The 19,991-nt window shown below is 59.9% G+C and overlaps 1 protein-coding gene across 2 annotated transcripts in view; it reads left to right on the top strand.

The window, feature by feature from the left end:
* The window catches only part of NRN1L (neuritin 1 like), a 33,291-nt gene extending 23,631 nt beyond the window's left edge, over positions 1–9,660 (top strand). The window contains exons 2-3 of one of the 2 annotated variants that reach the window (XM_065567535.1): positions 5,469–5,631; positions 7,832–8,259. In XM_065567535.1, the coding sequence (XP_065423607.1) occupies positions 5,469–5,631; positions 7,832–8,120 (452 nt within the window). In that variant the 3' untranslated portion in view covers positions 8,121–8,259. Of the gene's footprint in view, positions 1–5,468; positions 5,632–7,831 lie in introns of both variants that reach the window. The other variant, XM_008174780.4, reaches the window with a different exon arrangement.
* Positions 9,661–19,991: the final 10,331 nt, after the last annotated feature.

Genomic DNA, 19,991 nt, shown 5'->3' on the forward strand with positions numbered 1-19,991 from the left:
CAGAGCGATGCTGTGCCAGGCTCTGCCCTCTGGCTGATGGCGAAGGTTAAATCCGCCTTATCCTGCAAGATCCCATAAGGCATCCTGGAAGGTTCTGTGGGGCCGGGCACTGGGAGTCCTGGGGGGGTTGCCCCCCGCCCCTGGCTTGTCTGTCATTAACCCAACTTTGTTGCTTTAATAAAGAATTCTGAGATTGTCCCGCTCCCCTGCCTGTGGGAGGGACAGCCCTGTCAGGGTGCTGCATCTGCTGGTGCGTGGGCAGAGCTTCGCAGACTCGCGTAGCAGCCTGCCAGGCACTTCCCAGGAGCTGCTCACAACAGGGATGCGGGGGCCGGCCTCCTCCCTGTGTACATAGTCCCGGTGGTCCTCACGTCATGGCGCGATGCAGCACCTCGCGGCTGGCATTCCTGCTCCCAGCTGGGTGCACAGGAGGGACACTGCAGGACTCCCACAATGCACTGGATTTGCGTGAGGCACCAGGATCCGGTCAGGCCAGGCCTCCAGGCTGTACGCTCAGCAGCCTGTGGTGGCTGCACTGTAGCCACAATCAGCCAGCACTTCAGGCCAACACGAGGCAGCCTGGGACGGAGCCACAGGGTCTGTCTGTCCCCAGCAGTAAAGCATTCCCCATCTCCTTCGTCCCAGCCAGTCCCAGCCCCTTCTCTAGCCTGAGGGATGCTGCTGCCTGGACTTTCCCTGCAGGACCAGGCTCCAGCGCGTGGGACATGGGCCAGGCTGGGAGGGACCATGCAGGATAAAAGCAACTAACTGCCATGCATCCCTCTTCACGTTGCCCAGAGCAATGGGGCCCCTGAGGGGAATTTTCCAGCCACCTGCCGCAGGTGCCTCGCTCATGCCAGGAGCCCCCTTGCCATGGGTAGCTGAATGGGGAGACGTCCCTGAGCTCGACAGCTTTGGGCTCAGATCGTTGCCCAGGAAGGAGGCTTGGGGAGCGAATGCAAACCCCAGACACAGACAGCTACGCGTGGGTGGGGTGTTGTCTGCAGCTCCAGCTGCTCCCGCGGATGCCAGGGCTGGAGCGTGATGCAGACGGAGGTGGTCAGCAGAGCCAGCGCCCCCTGCCCAGCAAACTGCCCCCTGCTCGGGGCATGGAGGCTACACAGGAGTACCAGTCTCCAGGGCGTCTTGGTGCCTCCCTTTCTCCTCCCAGCATCTGGCAGTCAGAGGCCTAAGGGCACCCAGAGGACGGGGTTGTGTCCCTGACCATCTTGGCTAATAGCCATTGATGGACCTGTCTTCCATGAACTTGGCTAATTCTTTTTTGAACCCAGTTATACTTCTGACTTTCACAACATCCCCTGGCAATGAGTTCCACAGGTTGACTGTACGTTGTATGAAGAAGTCCTTCCTTTTTTTTCTTTTAAACCCGCTGCCTATTAATTTCATTGGGTGACCCCTGATTCTTGTCTTGTGTGAAGGGGTAAATAACACTTCCCTATGCATTCTGCCCACACCAGTCATGATTTTATAGACCTCTCTCATATCCCCTCTTAGTCATCTCTTTTCCAAGCTGAAAAGTCCCAGTCTTATTAATCTCTCCTCGTACGGAAGCTGTTCCATCCCCCTAATCATTTTTGTTGCCCTTTTCTGTACCTTTTCCAATTCTAATCTATCTATTTTGAGATGGGGCAATCACATCTGCACACAGTATTCAAGGTGTGGGCGTATCATGGTATTATGGTATTTTCTATCTGATCTGTCCTTTTCCTAATGGTTTCCAACGTTCTGTTTGCTTTTTTAACTGCCGCTGCACATTGAGTGGATGTTTTCAGAGAACTGCCCACAATGACTCCAAGATGTTCCTTGAGGGGTAACAGCTCATTTAGACCCCGTCATTCTGTATGAACAGTTGGGATTATGTTTTCCAATGTGCATGACTCTGCACTTATCTGTATTGAATTTCCTCTGTCGTTTTGTCGCCCAGTTCAGTGAGATCCCCTTGTAGCTCACAGCCCAAAGTGCTTTGCTTCGGGATCAGTGGCGGGCTCTCCCACCGCTGCCATGAAGCTGTGACGAACTGGGACTGTTCTTACTGTGGTCTGTGAATGCTGACAGGGGAGTGTGGCTAGGATAGTCTGCATTGGGGGAGGGGAGACTGGCCGACCTGAGCATGTAACATGAGAACCCAGGAAGGGGTTAGAGGCCAGGTGACACCTTTGCCCGGGAAACTGAACAAAGGCTGTGGGAGGGGTCGCTGAAGGCAGAGTGTTGGAAGCTGGCTGGTGAGATGGCTGGGAGGCAGAGATTGCTCTGACCTCCCAAGGGGCTGGGGTGCCCTGAGACCCCAAGATGGACCCAACTGAGGGGGGGTCCTGTTGTCTGTGCCTGCAAGACCTGTCTTGGACTGTATTCCTGTCATCTAAATAAACCTTCTGCTTTACTGGCTGGCTGAGAGTCATGGTGAATCGCAGGAAGCCGGGGGTGCAGGGTCTTGTGTCCCCCCCACACTCCGTGACAACTGGTGGCAGCGGCGGGATCTACTGCACCCCGTGGATGGCGCTTCCTGCAGTAAGTGACTGGGGAGCAGTAAAACGAAGGGGGATTGACAGGGACCAGGCGTGCTGAAGAGTGAGAGAGAGACGGTTATCACCCCTGGGAGTGTGTGACCAGCGAGAAGGACTTTTGCAGTAACAGGGTCCCCCGGGGGATTGCAGCGAGTGGTCCCAGGGGCGGAGGAGTCTGCAGCTCGACCCTGGCAGAGAGCTGGTGACCTCGAGAAGGGCTGGCACACTAGGGGTCTCCCTGGGAACTGTGGGGAGCGGTGAGCACCCAGGCCGGTGAGTGGCCAGCAGGAAGATGTATGCCAAGCGGCTTAAGAGCGACCTGGTGGAGCTGTGCAAGCAGAGGGGGCTGCGCAGTGGGAGGCTCACCAAAGAACAGCTCATTGCCCAGCTGGAGGAGGGAGATCGCTCGAATGAACCGATCCCTGTCTCTGAGGGAAGCAGCCTGGCAGATTCAGCGCAGGCCCCAGTGTCTGTCCCAGCTGGGAGTGGTCAGCCGGCTGCTGAGGGCTTCCCGAGACCCTTCCTTCCTATGCCTAGGGGAAGGGTGGGGAGGAGCCCAGCAAATACCGAGGGCGCCATGACCCCCCCGGCCAGCAGGGGATCCTCCCGGCGACGCACGGCATCCGTGGAGCGGAAGTGGCTGGAATGGGAGAGAGCTAAAACTGAGAGAGCTGGAGGATCGTGAGAAACAGCGGCATCATGAACTGGAGCTGGCAAGGCTGAGGGGCCGCGAGCCCCCGGCTGCGGTGAGTGAGGGGGGACCCAAGACTGCACGGAGCTTTGATAAGTCCATCCTGGCCCCACGGAAGGAGGGGGAGGACATGGATGACTTCCTGGAGGCCTTTGAGACGGCTTGCGAGCTGCACCAGGTTGATCCTGCGGACAGACTCCGGGTTCTCACCCCCTTACTGGACCCCAAAGCCGTGGCATTGTACCGCCAACTGGAAGAGGTGGAGAAAGGGGACTACGAACTATTCAAAAAGGCCCTGCTACGTGAGTTTGGGCTGACTCCTGAGATGTACCGGGAAAGGTTCCGGAGTCAGGATAAAACCCCTGAGATCTCATATCTGCAACTAGCCGTCCGCATGGAGGGATACGCCAGCAAGTGGGCAGATGGGGCCCAGACGAAGGAGGACCTGATTAAACTACTGGTACTGGAGCAACTGTATGAGCGGTGCCCATCCGACCTGAGGCTGTGGTTGAGAGACAAAAAGCCAGAGAACCCGCGACATGCAGGTCGGCTGGCCGATGAGTTTGTAAAGAGCCGGTCAGGGGATAACAGGGAGGAGTCCCAGAGGAACAATCCCAGTTCGTCACAGAAGCCTCCTCTGGGGTGGAAGTAGGGTTACCATATTTCAGCGAGCAAAAAAGAGGACGGGAGGAGCCCCGCCCTAGCCCCGCCCCTGCCCCTCCCACTTCCCGCCCCCCCCTGACCTCCCAACCCTCCCCCCGTTCCTTGTCCCCTGACTACCCCCTCCTGGGACCCCTGCCCCTAACTGCCCCCCAGGACTATCTAAGCCTCCCTGCCTCTTGTCCCCTGACTGCCCCAACCTTTATCCACACCCCCACCCCCAGACAGACCCCTGGGACTCCCACGCCCCATCCAACCACTCCCCACCCACTGACAGCCCCCCCCCAGAACTCCCAACCCATCTAAACCCCTCTGCTCCCTGTCCCCTGACTGCTCCGATCCCTCTCCGCACTCCTGCCCCCTGACAGCCCCCCCCAGAACTCCCAACCCATCTAAACCCCTCTGCTCCCTGTCCCCTGACTGCTCCGATCCCTCTCCCCACTCCTGCCCCCTGACAGCTCCCCCCCAGAACTCCCAGCCCCCTACCCCCCCCGCTCCTTGTCCCCTGACTGCTCCGATCCCTCTCCCCACTCCTGCCCCCTGACAGCTCCCCCCAGAACTCCCAACCCATCTAAACCCCTCTGCTCCCTGTCCCCTGACTGCTCCGATCCCTCTCTCCACTCCTGCCCCCTGACAGCTCCCCCCCAGAACTCCCAGCCCCCTACCCCCCCCCGCTCCTTGTCCCCTAACTGCCCCCTCCTAAGACCCCCCCCAACTGCCCCCCAGGACCCTACCCCCTACCTGTACCCTGACTGCCCAAAACTTTCTCCACTGCCCCCAAAAAGCCCCCCCTGTTTCTTGACCTCCACCTCCAGAACCTTCCTGCCCCCTGACCTCCTTACCCTGCTGCTCAGAACAGAGTGTTGGGCTCTGTGCAGCCGAGCCGGACACGTGGCTGAGCTCCCGAGCACAACAAAACCCGGTCTGGCCCTGCACAACAAAACCCGGTCTGGCCCTGCACAGTGTTGCCGGACTGGGCTGCAAGGCAGCTGCTGGCTCAGAATGCAGGGCGGATCCGGCTCCTCTACAGCTGCTCCCGAGTCCAGCCCGGGACTTCCCTGCAGCCCTCCCAGCCACTCTCTGCTAATCCCGGACATTGTGAGAGCTTTGCAAATTCCCCCCGGACGCTATTTTTAGCACACAAAAGGAGGACATGTCCGGGGAAATCCGGACGTATGGTAACCCTAGTGGAAGTAACTGCAACATCCCACGGGCTTATGGGACAGGAGGGTCCGGAGTGGGCCCCAGCCTGGGAGAGGTGTGCAGGCCTCAGGCACGAGGAGGGCATTGCATTGAGTGCAGTGTCCCTTCTACAAGCCCAGAATTCGACAGGGGGATCAGCCCTTCCCCCTACTCTGACCTCGGGGGCAATAGCTCTGCCCTGCCCCCCATGTGGCTGGATAGTCCCTGTACATGCAGGCGTGGGAATGGGACTCTGACAGGCAGGAACAGTGAGCGTCCCGGGGTGGAGCAGGGGCAGAGAGAAGCCCCAGTGTGGGGCCTGGGGGAGCTGGGGCCGGGCTGCAGACCTGCCCGGTGAGGGCTGAGAGCTGGGGCAGGGGGCTAATCAGTGACTCTTGTCCCCTGTGCAGCTGTGGCCGAGGATCCGGTGAGCACGGCCGGGAGGAGATGTGACACCATCTACAAGGGCTTTGCCGAATGCCTCATCAGCCTGGGGGACAGCATGGCCCAGAGTGTCCAGAAGCAGCAGGAGGACAGTGGGCAGGACGGGCAGGAGCTGGACACCATCTGCAGGTGAGAGTAGCAGCGCCCCAGTCTCCCAGCAGCTGCCCCCCAGCCAGTGGGGTTTAGGCTGTGGCCGGGGGTCAAAGGGACAGCATTGGCGCTCTCGGCAGAACGCTTTGGACCTCAGGTTGAGGGGCCCAGGGGAAAGGGGGCAGGTTCCCAGCCTGGCTCCTGGGGTGTGTCCTGTCAGCAGTGGGGGCAGGGGACGGCAGGGCCTCGCTGGGCAGGAATCCGGTGCCGGGAGGAGCCAGCTGGCCTGTGCATGGAGGTGGAGTCCGGGACGGCTGATCTGCACAGGGCCACGTCTCATCCTGCTCGTCGGCCAGGGATGGGGACTAGCCATGAGCACGGGGAGGCTGGACAGCTCTTTTTAGAAGATCTGCGCTAGCCCAAGCAACCTTGCCAGGCTGGCTAGGGGTGGGGCAGGGCAGGGCCAGGCTGGTTAGGGGCCGGGTGGGGCCAGGTTGACTAGGGGTAGGAGGGCCAGGCTGGCTAGGGGCAGGGAGGGACTGGTTAGGGGCAAGGCAGGGGGGGCCAGGCTGGCTAGGGGCAGGGAGGGGCTGGCTAGGGGCCGGGCAGGGCAGGGCCGGATGAGGCCAGGTTGACTAGGGGCAGGGAGGGACTGGCTAGGGGCAGGGTTGGTGTGGGATCAGGCTGGCTAGAGGAGGGGCAGGGCAGGGCCAGTTTGGCTAGGAGTGGGGTGGGGTGGGGGCCAGGCTGGCTAGGGGCAGGGAGGGGCCAGGTTGGCTATGGGCCGGGTGGGGCCAGGCTGGCTAGGGGCGGGGCAGGGAGGGACTGGCTAGGAGTGGGGTGGGGCGGGGGCCAGGCTGGCTAGGGGTGGGGCGGGGGCCAGGCTGGCTAGGGGCGGGGCAGGGAGGGACTGGCTATGGGCAGGGTGGGTGGGGGATCAGGCTGGCTAGGGGCAGGGCAGGGTGGGGGCCAGGCTGGCTAGGGACGGGGTGGGTGTCAGGGCTTCCCTGCCCTCCCTTGGTTCTTGTCACGCAGAAGGAAGCAGGAGGCCAGAGTGGGATGCACAGGCAATGCGATGTTTATCAGGGTTAACAAGCGAGCACACTGGTAGAGGTTTTTCATATCTCCCCCTCCCCCCACCCCCTTCTTATCAGGCTTAATTATACCTGTAGTGCTCCCCCCGGTCCCACCCCTTACAATCTATGGCCATGTTCCGGTTTGGAGGGTTGTGAGTCTGGGGGCTTCGGCACCACCTCTTTTGTACCCCCGGGGATGGGTAGGGAAGGAGGTTGTATACTGGTCGAGGTCACCTTTCCTCTGTTTTTTTAGTGTTTCTTATTCCTCCATCCATCTGAACTGGCTGCTTGCCCTTGTCTTCAGATGGGAGTCGACGCAGTCGTATATTAAATTCCCACCAAACCCAGCAACACTTTAGCTTTATTTCTTATCTTTTCTCATTGTACTAACAACCCATCTGGCTGGGCAGAAGCAAGACACGGTGTCTTTGTTCCTTGTTTACATGTTAGTAAGGGTATAAGAATGTTAAAAATCAAACCCAAAATTCTATCTCCGGGCAAATATACAGGCCTAAATGCTCTAGAACCATCACGAACAGTGGGGCCAGGCTGGCTAGGGGGTAGGGCAGGGCCGGGCAGGGCGGGGGGCAGGCTGGCGGGGTGCGGGGTGGGGCAGGGCCAAGCTGGGTAGGGGTGGGGCGGGGCAACTATGCTGGCTATGAGTAGGGCAGGGCTGGCTACGGGTGGGGCCAGATGAGGCGGGGCCAAGATGGTTATGGGTGGGGCAAGACCAGGTTGGCTATGGGTAGAGTGGGTCAAGGCTGGGTTGGCTATGGGTGGAGCTGGGCTGGCTAGGGGCAGGGCGGGGATGGCCAGGGGTGGGGCCAGGCTGGCGGGGGGTGAGGTGGAGTGAAGCAGGGTTGGCTAGGGGTGGGGCAGGGCCAGGCTAGCTATGGGTAGAGTGGGTCAAGGCTGGGTTGGCTATGGGTGGAGCTGGGCTGGCTAGGGGCAGGGTGGGGATGGCTGGGGTGGGGCCAGGCTGGCGGGGGATGAGGTGGAGTGAAGCAGGGCTGGCTAGGGGTGGGGCTGGAGTGGGGCGGAGCAGGCCTGGGCTGGCTATAGGCACGGGGGCCTGTCAGTCGGTGTAACACACAGATCACAAGGCCTGATCGCCATGGACCCTCCTGGCCTTTGTCTCTGACTCTTCCCTCTCCTCGGCCCAGGTCCTGGGACGACTTTCACACCTGCGCCAACCGGGTCTTGTCCCGCTGCCCCGATGAAGCTGCTGCCATCTGGGAGTCGCTGCGCCAGGAGTCCAGGAAGATCCAGTTCCAAGGGAACCTGCACGACCTGTGCAGCGCGCGGGCCAGGCCGCCCGGCAGCGTGCGGGGCTCGGCCGCGGACGAGACTAACAAGGAGACCCTGCGGGGCTCAGCCCGGCTCGCCCGGCCGAGCCTGCTGGCCGCCCTGCCGCTCCTGGTGCTCACATCACTCCTGGTGCCCTTCGTCTAGCCAGAGAGCCGTGGCCAGGCACCCCCTGCTGGTACCCGGCACAGACTCTCGCAGGGCCGGGCACCCGCACTGCGAGAGAGATCAGGGTTACTCTGTAAATCCCGTGCGCCAGGAGCTGTGGGCACCAGAGCCTGCTGCCCATGGGGTGTTTCCAGCCTCTTTCAAGCCAGCCAGAGCTATGGGGCAGCCAGAGGCCGGGTTCCCCTGGCACAGCCTGGGGCCAGGGGCATCGTGTCCCATGGGGCGAATAAGGCTGGAGCCCCTGGGGTCCTGCGATTCCAGGGAGATCTGGACCACAGTGACTGAGCTCCCCATCGCCCTGTGCGCACAGCTCTCCCTGCAGAGACCGGCCTGATCCCAGCCTCTCTTCCCTTGGCCTGGCCTGCGCCGGCAGCTCTCCTGTGCCCCCCATACCCCACCCCAGGGAGTTGCTTTCCACCTGGGCCTGTCTCAGTGCCCAAGCTGGATCTGTGGAAAAAGGTTCGGCCCATGACTCCTCAGGCCGGCTGCCCCGATCCCACCCCTACAGCTCTGCGGGCTCCTCTGCCTCCCCGTCCCTGTGAGAAGCCAGAACGTGGCGATGTGGGGGAAGCCGAGCCTGGGAACCTTCCCCCTGGAGCTGCTGCAGCCTCCAGGGGAGACGTCCCTCAGCTCCTTCCCCTTGGCCGTGGCCCAGCCCTCTGCCGTGTGCTCTGCTCCCCTCCTCGCTGTGCTTCGCCGAAGGCCTGGCCTGGCCTGCTGCCACAAGCGCTGGGTGCTGCGCCCCCGGTCAGGCCACGCCGATGGGCAGTGAGGGGGCAGGACACCCCCACACAGAGCCGACTCCTGCCCAGCTTGGCTCAGCTGTTGGCACTTGCAGGTGGGCATTGGGGCTGCCCTGGCCCTGGGCATAGCCCGGCAGGGGACCTGCACTCACCATCCATGCCCGTCGCGTGCGCCTGGGCTTTCAGCACTGCTCAACGCCAGCCCCTCCCATTGACAGCTGGAGGGGGAGTTCTGCTCGCTGATTCCCAGGAGGCCCCCAGGCCGGCTGTCTGGGTGTCCCGCATTGGTTGGCACCTGCAGGGCCGGTCCTGGGGGAAGCTGGCTGTCTTGCTGGCAGCATGCCATGCTAGGCCTGCTCCCACTGCTGCGAGATCAGCATCCGGGTACAACTCCCTGCCCAGGCTGGGCGCAAGGGGGCCTAAAACATTGGACTGGCCCTGCAGAGCCTCTGGAATGTCCCCAGGCGATAGTGTCACTTAGCGTCAGGCTGTTCTTGGGAGTCCATCAGATCAGGCTCTGGCTGCCTAGAGGCCAGCTGTGTGCCCTGGGGCACCAAGGGCACAGAGCACCCCCCCTCCCTTTAATTAACACCACTGGGCTGGGGGGGGGGGGGTTACTGCCACACAAATATTCTTTAGTTGACTTAAACGTGCAAAGAGTGACCAAGCCCATGTGAGTGGCGGGGCTGCCTGTCTCTGGAGGCCGTGCGTATATTCTCTGTCCTGGACCCACTCAGATGTATCTATATTTATATTAAAAGACACTTTTACATTTCGCTCCCTGTCTCTCCTGCAGTGACGTGCGTGGCTGCCACTTGCCTCGGATTCCTTGGCCCTGGGCGGAGCGGTCGCTACTCTGAACTCCTAGTGCAACTTTGGAAAACCTTTAGGGACCTAAATACCTTTGGCAGCCTGGCCCTCGGGTCCTGGGGAGGCTGCGTCCAGGGAAGGTGGCCAATGCATGAGACAGTCGCACCCTAGGAAGAGTCTGCGTGGGAGCGGTGCCCCGGGCTGGTGGCAGGAGCTCTGCTCCCTCGTGCTGGGCTGGGCTTGATCTGCTGGAGAGGTGACCCAACTTAGAAGGTGGAAGGAGCAGGGGACCCCTGCTGGTTAGCTGGAAGTGGGGCGAAGCGCCAGGCTTGGCAAAGGGGGAGTAGGCCTGGCTTTGGACGGCTAAAGCTGATACTAGCGGTGGTGGTGGCTCAGCCTGTTTGGGGCACTGGGGCCTGGAGAGGAAGCTGGCTTGGGGGTGTTGCAGGGCTGGGGGAAGTTCGTAGCACAGAGAGGACAGGCCACGGTTCCTGGAGAATGGGCCCTGCCTTCTCCCTTCCCGGGGTGGGAGCAGGGAGGGGGTGGTACCTGCCCTGCGGTTCCCGGAGAAAGCAGCTGTGGGGTGGCCCAGCTCCCATGACATCTCTAAGCCAGGTGGAGAGAAGCGAATTAATCAGGTCCCGGCAGCTTTCTAGGCCCCAGGGAAGCACATCCCAGAGCGTGGCTGCCCCTGGCGTCTGCCTCCTGCCCCCAGCGCTGGCATGCTGGAGCTGCGTGTGCCCTGCTGCCACCTCACTTCCCTCAGCAGCACTTGCTGTAATGCCAGGTGCAAAGGGCCTGCACTGGCCCATCCAACTGGCTCTGGGAGGTGGCAGGGCAGCTCCTGGAGCCGTGATCCTCAACCGGGAGAGGGCTGCTCATTGCAGGTGGGTCCATGAAGCCGGAAGTCCAACACCCCCTTCCTGCCCCCCCACGCACCATGTGCTGGGGATGCCCCGAGCTGGCAGTGGCTGGGGTCCTGGTGGGAAGCAATGAAGGCATTCTGGGAGGAGCTGGGCCCTGCTACGATTATTTCCCCTGCCGAAAGGAAAGGCACCAAGTCTGAGGCCCTGTTGGGGGCGGCGAGCCCCCTGCCGCAGCACACGCGCCCCCACTCAACAGGAGGCAGCGACCCTCTCGCAGGAAAACTTGGATGTGCTGCTGCGCCAGGTGTCCGTGGCCAGGCTCTCTCTGCCACATGGGCCCTCCCCTGCACTGGTGCCAGGCTGCAGCTGCTTGATGGGTGTTAACCCCTGGCAGTCCGGTGCTGGGCGCAGGGCCCTGGCTGCCCCCTGGAGCTCGGCTGAGAGCTGAGACTGGGTATTTGGGGAGGAGGGTGGGTCGGTGCCTGGCCTGCCTCTCCCATGTGGGCCTGCAGAACGAGAACCCCTGCTAGCCCCAGCGGAGGGTCTCCGCTCCAGTCCCATCACTCCAGCTGACGTAGACTTGGCTGGTGCCCCTGGCCCTGCCTGGCAGGCTCTGGTCCATGGGGGCCGAGAGGAGCGGGGGACAGAGTGGGCATTCTAGTCTGTATGTAGAGAGGAGAGGAGCTGGAGTTTCTGCCTGCCTGGAGCAGGATGTTGGGAGCTGGGAGGTGGGGAGTAATCTCTGGCCCCTAGCCAGTCTGTGGTGGGGCCAGCTGGAAGCAGGTTGGGGGGGATAGTGGGGAAGTGGCTCACAGCTCAGCACAAGGGGTAACTGGGGTTGGTTGTCCACTCTGGGGTCACATGGCTCCGGGTTGGGCAGGTGCCAGGACCGAGTTAAGGCTGGTTGTGGAGTCTGAATTCCCTCACCCTGCAAATGGCAGGCACCCAGCATAGGCCGGTGGCCTATTTCCCCCCCATCCACCCGGGCAGGGCTGCCCGGAGCTGGGACTGCAGCCTGGCTCCCAGTTCGAGCTGGGCCCCATGAGGGCGTGAAGTCCATCGCCCTGGGGCGGGCAGGGCCGGCTCCAGGCCCCAGCTTACCAAGCAGATGCTTGGGGGGCCACTGCGGAGAGGGGCGGCACGTCCAGCTGTTCGGCGGCAATTCGGTGGCCGGTCCCTCACTCCTGCTTGGAGCGAAGGACCTCCCACCGAATTGGTTGGCTGCTTGGAGCGGGCCCTGGGGGCGGTGCAGGAGCCAGGTCCCAGTGATGGCACTGGAGCGTGGCCAGGTGGCAGGGAAAGCCGGCCAGGCCCCTTCCCCTCTCCCCAGGCAGGAGCACGGCCTGGGCACACCATGGGCAGTCAGGGATTTGCGCTGCAGCGTGATTTCCCCTAAAGGGTATTAAGGGCTTTGCCTGGATTTCGGCTCGGCTTTGCCAGCGCTGCTTGCCCATAATGTAATTAATCTGCCGTCTTGCTTACATGAGCCTGAGCCCTCAACCCAGCCCCCAATTAGCCCCTGGCGCCAGGGCTGCCCCAGCTTGTCCAGTGCCCGATACCCACCATGGCCGTGCCATCTGCAGTGCCACACCCAGCCCCTCGGGAGCCAGGCAGATACCTGCTGCACGGGGGGAGTCGGGGGACAAGCTGAGACTGATGGGGAGCTGGGTGCAGCCAATCCCAGGTGGGCACAGAACTCCACGGCTGATTTCCCTGGGTCTTGTGAGCCAGGGAGAGGCTCCCCCGACACCTGGGAGCCCTGGGAGCTCGGCAAGGGCCCTCTTCTCTGCCAGCAAAACAGCAGATGAAAGTCAGTGTTGATAAATGCAAAGTGATGCACATTGGAAAACAGAATCCCAGTTATACATACAAAATGATGGGGTCTAAATTGGCCGTTACCACTCAAGAAACAGATCTTGGAGTTACTGTGGATAACATCCACTCTGAAAACATCCACTCAATCTAAAAAGTGAACAGAACGTTGGGAATCATTAAGAAAGGGATAGATAATATGACAGAAAAGTTCATATTGCCTCTATATAAACCCATGGTACGTCCACATCTTGAACACTGCGTGCAGATGTGATTGCCACCTCTCAAAAAAGATATATTAGAATTGGAAAAGGTTCAGAAAAGGGCAACAAAATGATGAGGGGTTTGGAACGGCTTCCGTATGAGGAGAGATTAATAAGACTGGGACTTTTCAGCTTGGAAAAGAGGCGACTAAGCAGGGATATGCTAGAGGTCTATAAAATCGTGACTGGTGTAGAGAAAGTAAATAAGGACGTTTTATTTGCTCCTCCTCATAACACAAGAACAAGGGGCCACCAAATGAAATTAGTAGGTAGCAGGTTTAAAACAAACACAAGGAAGTATTTTTTCATGCAACGCACTGTCAACCTGTGGAACTCCTTGCCAGAGGGTGTTGTGAAGGCCAGTACTATAACAGGGTTCAAAAGGGCACTAGATAGATTCATGGAGGGTGGGTCCATCAATGGCTATTAGCCGGGATGGGCAGGGATGGTGTCTCTAACCTCTGTTTGCCAGAAGCTGGGATTGGGCGACAGGGGATGGATCACTTGATAATAACCTGTCTGTTCATTCCCTTTGGGGGGCACCTGCCATTGGCCACTGTCAGAGGTCAGGATACTGGGCTTGATGGACCTTTGGTCTGACCCAGTATGGCCATTCTTATGCCGCTGCAGTGGGGCCGGAGAGCGCTGGCTGTGAACGGGGGAGCTGTGGACGGGAGGGCCGTGCTCCCCCAGCGTGGCCTCCCCTCCCCATGCCTGACCCTGCGGTCGCAGAGCTTAGCACTGGGGTGCCTCGGTGCCCTGCGTGCTCTGTGCAGGCCTCTCCTGGGCAGGTGTGAGCCCGACCTCAGGTGCCTGCCCCTCCGTGCCACCTCTCCTGTTAACAGCTGAGGCGAGTTCCTGCTTCCCAGTCACAGGGAGCCCTTCCCCAGGGGGCTGGGGGTGGGGAATGAAGCAGGGGGTGGCTTGCTCTGATTTCACAGCAACATCGCCTATGGGGCAGGCCCAGCCCTGGCAGCGACCAGGCAGTCCCCACTACTCCGCTCATCCCTACCCCCCTGGGCAGCTGGGCACTAAGTCAGTCCTGGGCCTCTGCTCCCCAGGGCCTCTCTAGCCCTGCGCCCCATCGCCGGGGAGCAAAACACATGAGGCCCATGCTGCAGAGGGTGCCCAGTGAGAGCTGCTGGCGTTCCCCAGACCCCAGCACAACCAGGGCCCAGCTGTGCGAGTCCGGGGCTCGCGGTTCCTGTGCCAGGGTCTCCCACCCGCTGCCTGGGGAGACGAGCTCGCCTGCGCCCCTCCTCCCAGCCAAGTGCTCCTGGCACTGCCGATGCCACACACCAGCCATTGCTGTGCCTGCCCGCAGGGCCCTGCCCCCCTGCTGCAGGGGGGCTAAGTGGGTCCTTGGGAGCAGTTTGTATCTGCCATCATTGCTGGCTGGTGAGTGGGGCCCCTGGCACTGCAACAACCCGCTCTCCAGTAGCAGAGCTGTTCCCAAGGGGCAAGGTGTGAGCCCAGTGTCCTGGCTAAATGCCAGCTTGGCCCTTACGGCTTGTCTGCAATTGGCCCCCTCCCCAGCTTGAGCAGTTGCCTTGCTTCACCTCCTACAAGCAGTGCCAGGCACAGCAGTGCGGCTGGCTCAGCGGGACAACTGCGCTCCACCCCAGAGCTGGCTGCATTTTAGCAGCGGGTGAAGCGCTGGGAGATTCATAGATTCCGAGGCCAGATGGAACTATTTCGTTCTAGGCTGACCCCTCCTGGATGACACAGGCCAGTGAACGTCCCCAAAATAATTCCTAGAGCAGAGGTTTGAAACAAACAAGCACGGCAGAAGTGGTGTAGCCTGGCTCGCCGAGCTGTGCACCTTGCTGCAGCCCAGAAGAGCAGAAGGGCCCTTTGCATTTTCAGGCTAAGGCTGCGCTGTTTGGCCAGGAAGGCTGCTACAGGGCTAGACCCAGACGGGGGTGGCTGAGTCACCTGTGCCAAGCTCTGATGGATGGTTAAGGCAGTTTCCTGTCGGACATCTGGCCCCTGGCACGCTGGGTTGGGTTAATTAGCAAATGATCAAGCTGAGCCCAGCGATGATGACTCACAAGCTGCAGCTGAGAGCCACAAAGACCCCCTGCCCCCCTGTGATGAACGGGGGGTTCTGCTACCAGCCCTGGGCAGCACGCCATCTGCCATTGCTGGACCTGGGCTTTGGCGCCCTGGGCACGTCCTGGGGAGCAGCCTGTGGGCTGTGCTGGGGGGGGCACTGGCCGTGGGTGAGAGCACAGAGCAGTGGCCCAAGTAACGCTGCTGCCAAGGGCCGGAGTCCAGCTGTGCCCCCCATGCCACTGCAGCGTTAGCGGCTGCGGGGCTGGGCCTGGCCTGACTTTGGAACTCAGGTATGTCTTTGCCCCCCCCCCCCCTTACAGTACTGTCTGAGCACGTCCCAGCCATTCGTATCTTTAGCCGCACGACGGCCCGTGAGGCAGGGCAGGGCTGGTCTCCCCGTTGTACAGATGGGGAAACTGAGGCTCAGAGGGCTAAGGGCCTCACCCTAAGGCATACTGAGCCTTGAGCCCAGCGCTGGGCCAGCCTTCCTCTCCCTGGCCCAAGCTGAGGTGAGGGCGCTCAGGCACCGGCTGGATGGTGTCACCTGGTCTTGGGCACTCTGTGCCCGTGGGCGGGCTCCTGAATGCAGGGACGAGGCTGCGCAGCTTAGAGCCTGTGCCATGAGTTCAGCATTTCCCCTGCTGAACAGCACAAACAAGAGCTGGGTCTCCCTGGAGCTGGAGCCCAGAGGCCTCTGTTTCCATCTCGTAACCTGCCCTGGGGACGCACCAAGCTGGTCACAGCTCAATTTAGCAGCCAGCTGTGTCGGGACTGTGCCCTGGGGAAAGGCGACAGCTAATGCGCCGTGCCAGCGAGCGCAGCACGGGGCCCAGCCACAGGCCGGAGAGAGAGCTCCTGGCTGGACAGGCATTAGCCAGCCTCCCTTAGTGACACATGCTGATGCCCATACAGCGACTGACCCAGGCAACAGTCAGGACAGGAGTCATGGAGTTAGTGTCAATGGGTTTCACTGAGGGAAGATACACACACACACACAGAGCTGCCCCATACAGCTTTGTTATTGTAGGGTCACTGGGCAGGGTAGGACTGTACATGGTGGTTTGTTAGTGTAGGTGCTCTCTCAGGAAGGCTGGGCTGTTCACACCAGTTTGTTCTGGCAGGGTATCAGGGAGGCCGGGCTATGCGCACTGGTTTGTTATTATAGGGTGTCTCAGGAAGGCCGGGCTGTTCACACCCATTTGTTATGTAGGGTCTCTCCGGAAGGCTGGGCTGTGTGCACCAGTTTGTTTTTGTAGGGTCTGAGCAAGACAGGGCTGTTCACACTGGTATGTTACAGTGAGTCTCCCCTGCACCCCACTCAGATCCTTGCCAAACACATGCACCTGCTAACTATCCTGCAGCGACTTGCAGCCCCCTGCCCCGTGGCTCATGCAGTACCAGACCCACCGATGTCCTGCGCTTCCCTCCTCTGCTGCCCCGTGTCTGCTCTCCCTGGTTTCCCCTGGTATCCCCTGCTCTGACTGGCCTCCGCGGCTCTCTAGACCCCTTAATGGATCCATCCCCTCCCCTGGCCGCCCTGACATTACAGCTGCTCTTGGGCAGGCGGCCCAGACCCACTGAACTAAATGCTGCTGGCCCCTGGGGGCAGGGGAGCCGGGTGTGAGGCAGGGTCACTTGTTCCCAGCACAGCCAGAAGCCAGCGAGAGCCAGGGCTGGGGAGCCTCTGCAGATGGGGCTTGCCTTGGGCCCGACCCACCCCTTTATCCTAATACCCTGATCCCCTGCAGGGTTGGGTAGCGCCCAGCCAGGGATGGGCAGGATTCCCTGGCCAGCGGTGACTCTCCCTCTCCTTTGACTCTGCCTGGGGCAGGGAAGGAGTTGGGAGGGGCAAAACTCCCTGCTCTGCCCAGCCACCTGGTGCCTGACCCACAGGCTGGCACCTGGCCAGTTGGGTGGGAAGGGTGTTCAACGCATCCGCTCTGCTCACCGCTCCCCCGGCGCCCCTTGAGGGCTGGGCTGCCCACCTGGGGCGAGCCCCCTCCCGCTCCAGCAGGCCCCTGCGCGCTCACTGTCGTTCTGGCAGACGACGGGGCGGATAAGCTGCCGCTTCGTTCATTTACCATGTCCGACAATCCTGTGTTTAAGGGTGAATTAGTGCTGGATCCCTGCAGGATTGGGCTAAGAGGATCAGCTGCCGGCTGCACGGGCTGTTCCCAGCCGCGGGTGGTTGTTTATCTGGGCCCCAGCGAGGCTGGAGCGAGTGTGGCAGGGGGCTCAGAGGGCGAGCCCAAGAAGCCACACTGGTCAGGTCTCATGCCCCACAAAGGAAGGCAGACAAGGTCTGGGACAGATCCCCATGATGGCAACACCCCCTGTCCTCCTCTGGCACCACCTGCTTGAGGACCTTTACAAACACTGATGACTGGAGTGTGTGTGTGTCAGGATCATTGCCCCCAAGTTACAGATGGGGAAACTGAGGCACAGAGCAGTGAATTGACTTATCCAGTGTCAGGACTAGAACCCAGGAGTCCTGACTCCCAGGCCCTTCCTCTAACCGGTAGACCCCACCTCCTCTCTTGAATGAGTCTCTGCTCTTCACACAGGCTCCATGCTTGAGGCTCTGCGGGAAGGTGAAGAGACTGAAAGTTTCCACTCCAGGCCCTAGAGAAATGCTCCTTCAGAGAGGGATGAGGCTGGGCATGTCTATGCTAATGAGCTGCTGTCAAGGTGGCACAGGGGGAGTTATGCTAATGAGATGGAGCAATGTGGGAGTGTGCAGCTCCCTCCCCCTAACAGCACGGAGCTCCCCAGCTGTGGTGGATTCGGGGGAGCGTTGGAGGGGAGCCCCGGGAGGGGTTTTGCTGACTCCCCTGTTCCAGCAGCACATCAGGGCTCTGAAGCAGGTTTACACAGAGCCAAACTGGGATGGGTGAGATGGGCTTTGTCACCCACCTGCCAAGGAGGAGGGTCCCACTGTCCTGAGGCTGTCGGGTGGGTGCAGGGGGCTGCACTGAAATGGGGCCTGGACCCTCAGGCTCCAGAATCCCTGGCTCAGCTGCCTGGCAGCCCCTCTAAGTGGCTGCTCTGCAGGGTCTGAAAACTAGGGCCAAATCAAGAGAGACCCAAAGACAGGCTCTGAAAAGAAGAGCATTACTGGGAGCTGCCAGCCCAGGTCAGACACTAGCCTTGTCTCCTGCCATAGACAGCACCAGTGCAATACCCTTCAGTGGGCAGTTCTGATTAGCACTGTTCTAGGAAGAGCTCCATAGTTAGACTGCTCGCTTCGGCGTGCCGCACATAACTGCTCCAGACAGGGACCAGATGAGATGGAGCCTCATTATCATTTTCATGCTTTCCCCCCTCAAATTGCCTTTTAGCTTAGGTGAAGGTGCACTGGGCTGGGAACCAGGAGGCCACCGGGAGACGTTGTGCTTCGATCAGAAATGCCGACGTGCAACTTTCTGACATTTCCAGGGGAAACTTTTTAGAATTTTTGGTTCCATGAAAAATTTGATCTTTTCCCCTTTCCATTCAGGATGAAAACAAACGTTGAAGAGTTAGAATTTCCTGCAGGATGGACGGTCCGAGTTTCACTCCACTCTAAGAGTGAACTCAATCTTTGGCAGTCTGGAAATAGCATCCATCACAATAGCAATGCTGCCTGGTATTGTCCCTCACGCACCTGCTGATAGGGGCAGAGTGAGGACAGCCGGATTCAGCAGTGTTACTGAGCATGCTCAGTCCGTGTGAGCACGCTCCATACAAGCCAAGCAGCAAATTGGCATCACCTCTGCAAAACCAGACAGGACTGTAAATGGGAAGACCTAACTGGCTCGCTAAGACACACGTCTGCCCCTATCACCATACTAGCTGGTCACCTCTGCAAACCAGCCACAGAAGTTGGTCCAATAAAAGATATTACCTCCCGCACCTTGTCTCACATGGGCCCATGTGGCTTTCCCAAGGTCACACCGGAAGTCTGTGGCAGCAGAGGTGGGAACTCCTACAGCAGCTCCCTAACCATTGGGCCACCCTTCCGCTCTGGCTGAGCCCAGCCCCACACCGTCAGCAGAGAGCCACCATTTTATCACGAGCACCACAGTAGTTGTGTTTGATGGTAACGGCCTGGAGTCAGCGGATTAGTGGACACTGTCCACTTGCATTGGAAAAAAGAAGGAAATGTCTTGCCCTCGTGATTGCGGGGGGGAAATCCCTGAAAACAGGCCCAGACTGTGACCAGAAGACAAAGGATCAGAACCAAAAAGGTGGGATTTTTAAAAACCTCTGGATTTTTGAGCCAAGGTGATGATTTTTGGGGCCCCACGCCTGGTCTCTGACCGGTTGGGGTAGGCAGTGGCGGTAATGTCGGTGAGCAGCCCACGCACTCTCTGTAGCACAGAGCTCCTTACGCTCCTAGCAGCTGGGCAACACCCCTCAGCATCTCGCTGTCCCAAAGCGAATGATGTAAGAAGCCTGAACAGTGATGCAGGGTATACTGCACCTGGGATTCAACACGGGAATCCGAGCGAGTTGGAACTGAAGGGGCTGTGGCTGGATCTATGTAATAGGAGACCTGAACTCCTTCGACTCCATCGTAAAAGGTGAAAAAAGGCACCTTACAAGAGCCAGGCTTGCTAATGGGGCCCCGGCACTGGGGGACTAATTGCCCAGACAAAGCAGTTCCTCTTTGGGCTGGCTAGCTAGCTCTGCTGCTTTCAGAATCAGGTGTGTAACGTGTACCCACTCGGTCGCACGCTCCACTCTGCACACCGGGCTTTGCTTGTTACGGATCAGGACGCACTTAAGCGTCGGCAGGTTTTGATTAGTTTGAGTGGAATGGTCGGTGATCCATGTGTAGGAGTTACCGGGAACTGTTACTGAGAGCGGCTGTAGTTGGAAAGACATAATGAGAACTGCCCACTGATAGCACTTGATTAAATAATATACATAAGCGGGCATGTAGTGAGTGCAAACTGCTGTCTCCGTAGTGGACGTGCAGTGATGGCCGGAGTGAAAACTGGGGGGCTGTCTCTTCCCTCATCTCGTTTGTGACCTGACCATTTGACTAGTGGGCAAATTCGGGCACTGAGCAGTGACTTGCCCACAGCTAGAAACGGAGCCTCCTGGATTTTAAATTGTAAATTCTTCAGGGCAATGAGAATGTCTTCCTGTGTCTGGACAGTAACCGGCACATTTTAGTGGGCGCTCTAACATCAGTGATTATTTATAGCAGTCCTGGCTTCCTGTGCTGTGTGCAGCATTTAAACAACATACCCAGGCTGGCACCTGGGAAAAGCCAGGGCCCCAGAGGCCTGGAGGAAGCACAGAACAATTAGTTTG

The sequence above is a fragment of the Chrysemys picta genome, chromosome 14 (assembly GCF_011386835.1).
Source record: "Chrysemys picta bellii isolate R12L10 chromosome 14, ASM1138683v2, whole genome shotgun sequence".
Lineage (NCBI taxonomy): Eukaryota > Metazoa > Chordata > Testudines > Emydidae > Chrysemys > Chrysemys picta.